At 42.3% G+C, this 1,368-nt stretch overlaps 1 protein-coding gene across 1 annotated transcript; it reads right to left on the bottom strand.

Annotated features, from left to right (window-relative positions):
* Positions 1 to 523: 523 nt before the first annotated feature.
* Positions 524 to 880, bottom strand: LOC138882704 (uncharacterized). Its single transcript, XM_070163319.1, has one exon. The coding sequence runs from the start codon at positions 878 to 880 to the stop codon at positions 524 to 526; it is 357 nt and encodes a 118-aa protein (XP_070019420.1).
* Between the last annotated feature and the right edge of the window lie 488 nt (positions 881 to 1,368).

The raw sequence follows: 1,368 nt of genomic DNA, 5'->3' as shown, positions 1-1,368 counted from the left end.
TAGCTGATGTGGGTCTAGGCCAGTCCTTGACTGCCTCAATCTTCTTAGGATCCACCTGAATACCCTTTGCTGATACAATGTGGCCCAGGAATTCTACTGAAATCAACCAGAACTCACACTTCAAAAACTTAGCATACAATTGACTGTCTCTTAAAGTCTGAAGAACGACTCGAAGATACTGCTCATGCTCCTCTTGGCTGCGGGAGTAGATCAAAATATCATCAATGAAGACAATCACAAAGGAATCCAAATAAGGCTTTAACACCCGATTCATTAAATCCATAAAAGTTGCTGGGGAATTTGTCAACCCGAATTATATCACTAAGAACTCATAATGCCCGTATCGAGTGCGAAAAGTTGTCTTAGGGACATCGGATGCCCTAATCCTCAATTGATGGTAGCCAGATCTCAAATCAGTCTTTGAAAACACTTTGGCACCCTGAAGCAGATCAAACAAATCATCAATCCTCAGCAATGGATACTTGTTCTTGATTGTGACCTTGTTCAACTGACGATAGTCTATTCACATCCTCATCGATCCATCATTCTTCTTAACAAACAACTTCGACGCACCCAAAGATGAGACACTAGGTCTAATAAAGCCCTTATCAAGTTGGTTTTGCAACTGTTCTTTCAATTCTTTCAACTCTGGTGGGGCCATACGATATGGCGGGATAGAAATGGGCTGAGTTCCCAGAGCCAAATCAATGCAAAAGTCTATATCCATGTCGGGTGGTATCCCCTGTAGGTCTGCAGGAAATACTTCTGGAAACTCATGAACAACTGGTGCAAAATCGATAGAAGGAACCTCAATACTAGAATCATTAACATATGCCAAATAGGCCAAATACCCTTTTTCAACCACACACTGAGCCTTCATATATGAGATAACTCTGCTAGTAGAATGACCAAGAGTCCCTCTTCACTCCAAATGAGGCAACCCGACAATGCTAGGGTCACGGTCTTGGCATGACAGTCCAATATAGCATGATAAGGTGACAACCAATCCATCCCCAAAATGACATCGAAGTCTACCATATCGAGAAGTAGGAGATCTACACGGTCTCAAGACCCCCAATAACGACCAAGCATGAATGATAGACACGATTTACCATAATAAAATTACCCACCGGTGTAGACACATAAACAAGAGCACTCAAAGAATCATGAGGTACAACCAAATATGAAGCAAAATATGAAGACACGTAGGAGTATGTAGATCCTGGACCAAATAAAATTGAAACATCTTTGCTGCATACTGAAATCGTACCTGTGATAACGGTATCAGATACCTCGACCTCAGGCCTGGCTTGCAAAGCATAACATTGGGGCTGGGCCCCACCACTCTGAACTATATCTCTGGTACGA

Source organism: Nicotiana sylvestris, chromosome 12, assembly GCF_000393655.2.
Source record: "Nicotiana sylvestris chromosome 12, ASM39365v2, whole genome shotgun sequence".
Taxonomy (NCBI): Eukaryota; Viridiplantae; Streptophyta; class Magnoliopsida; order Solanales; family Solanaceae; genus Nicotiana; species Nicotiana sylvestris.
This window is presented reverse-complemented; position numbering and strand designations above follow the sequence as displayed.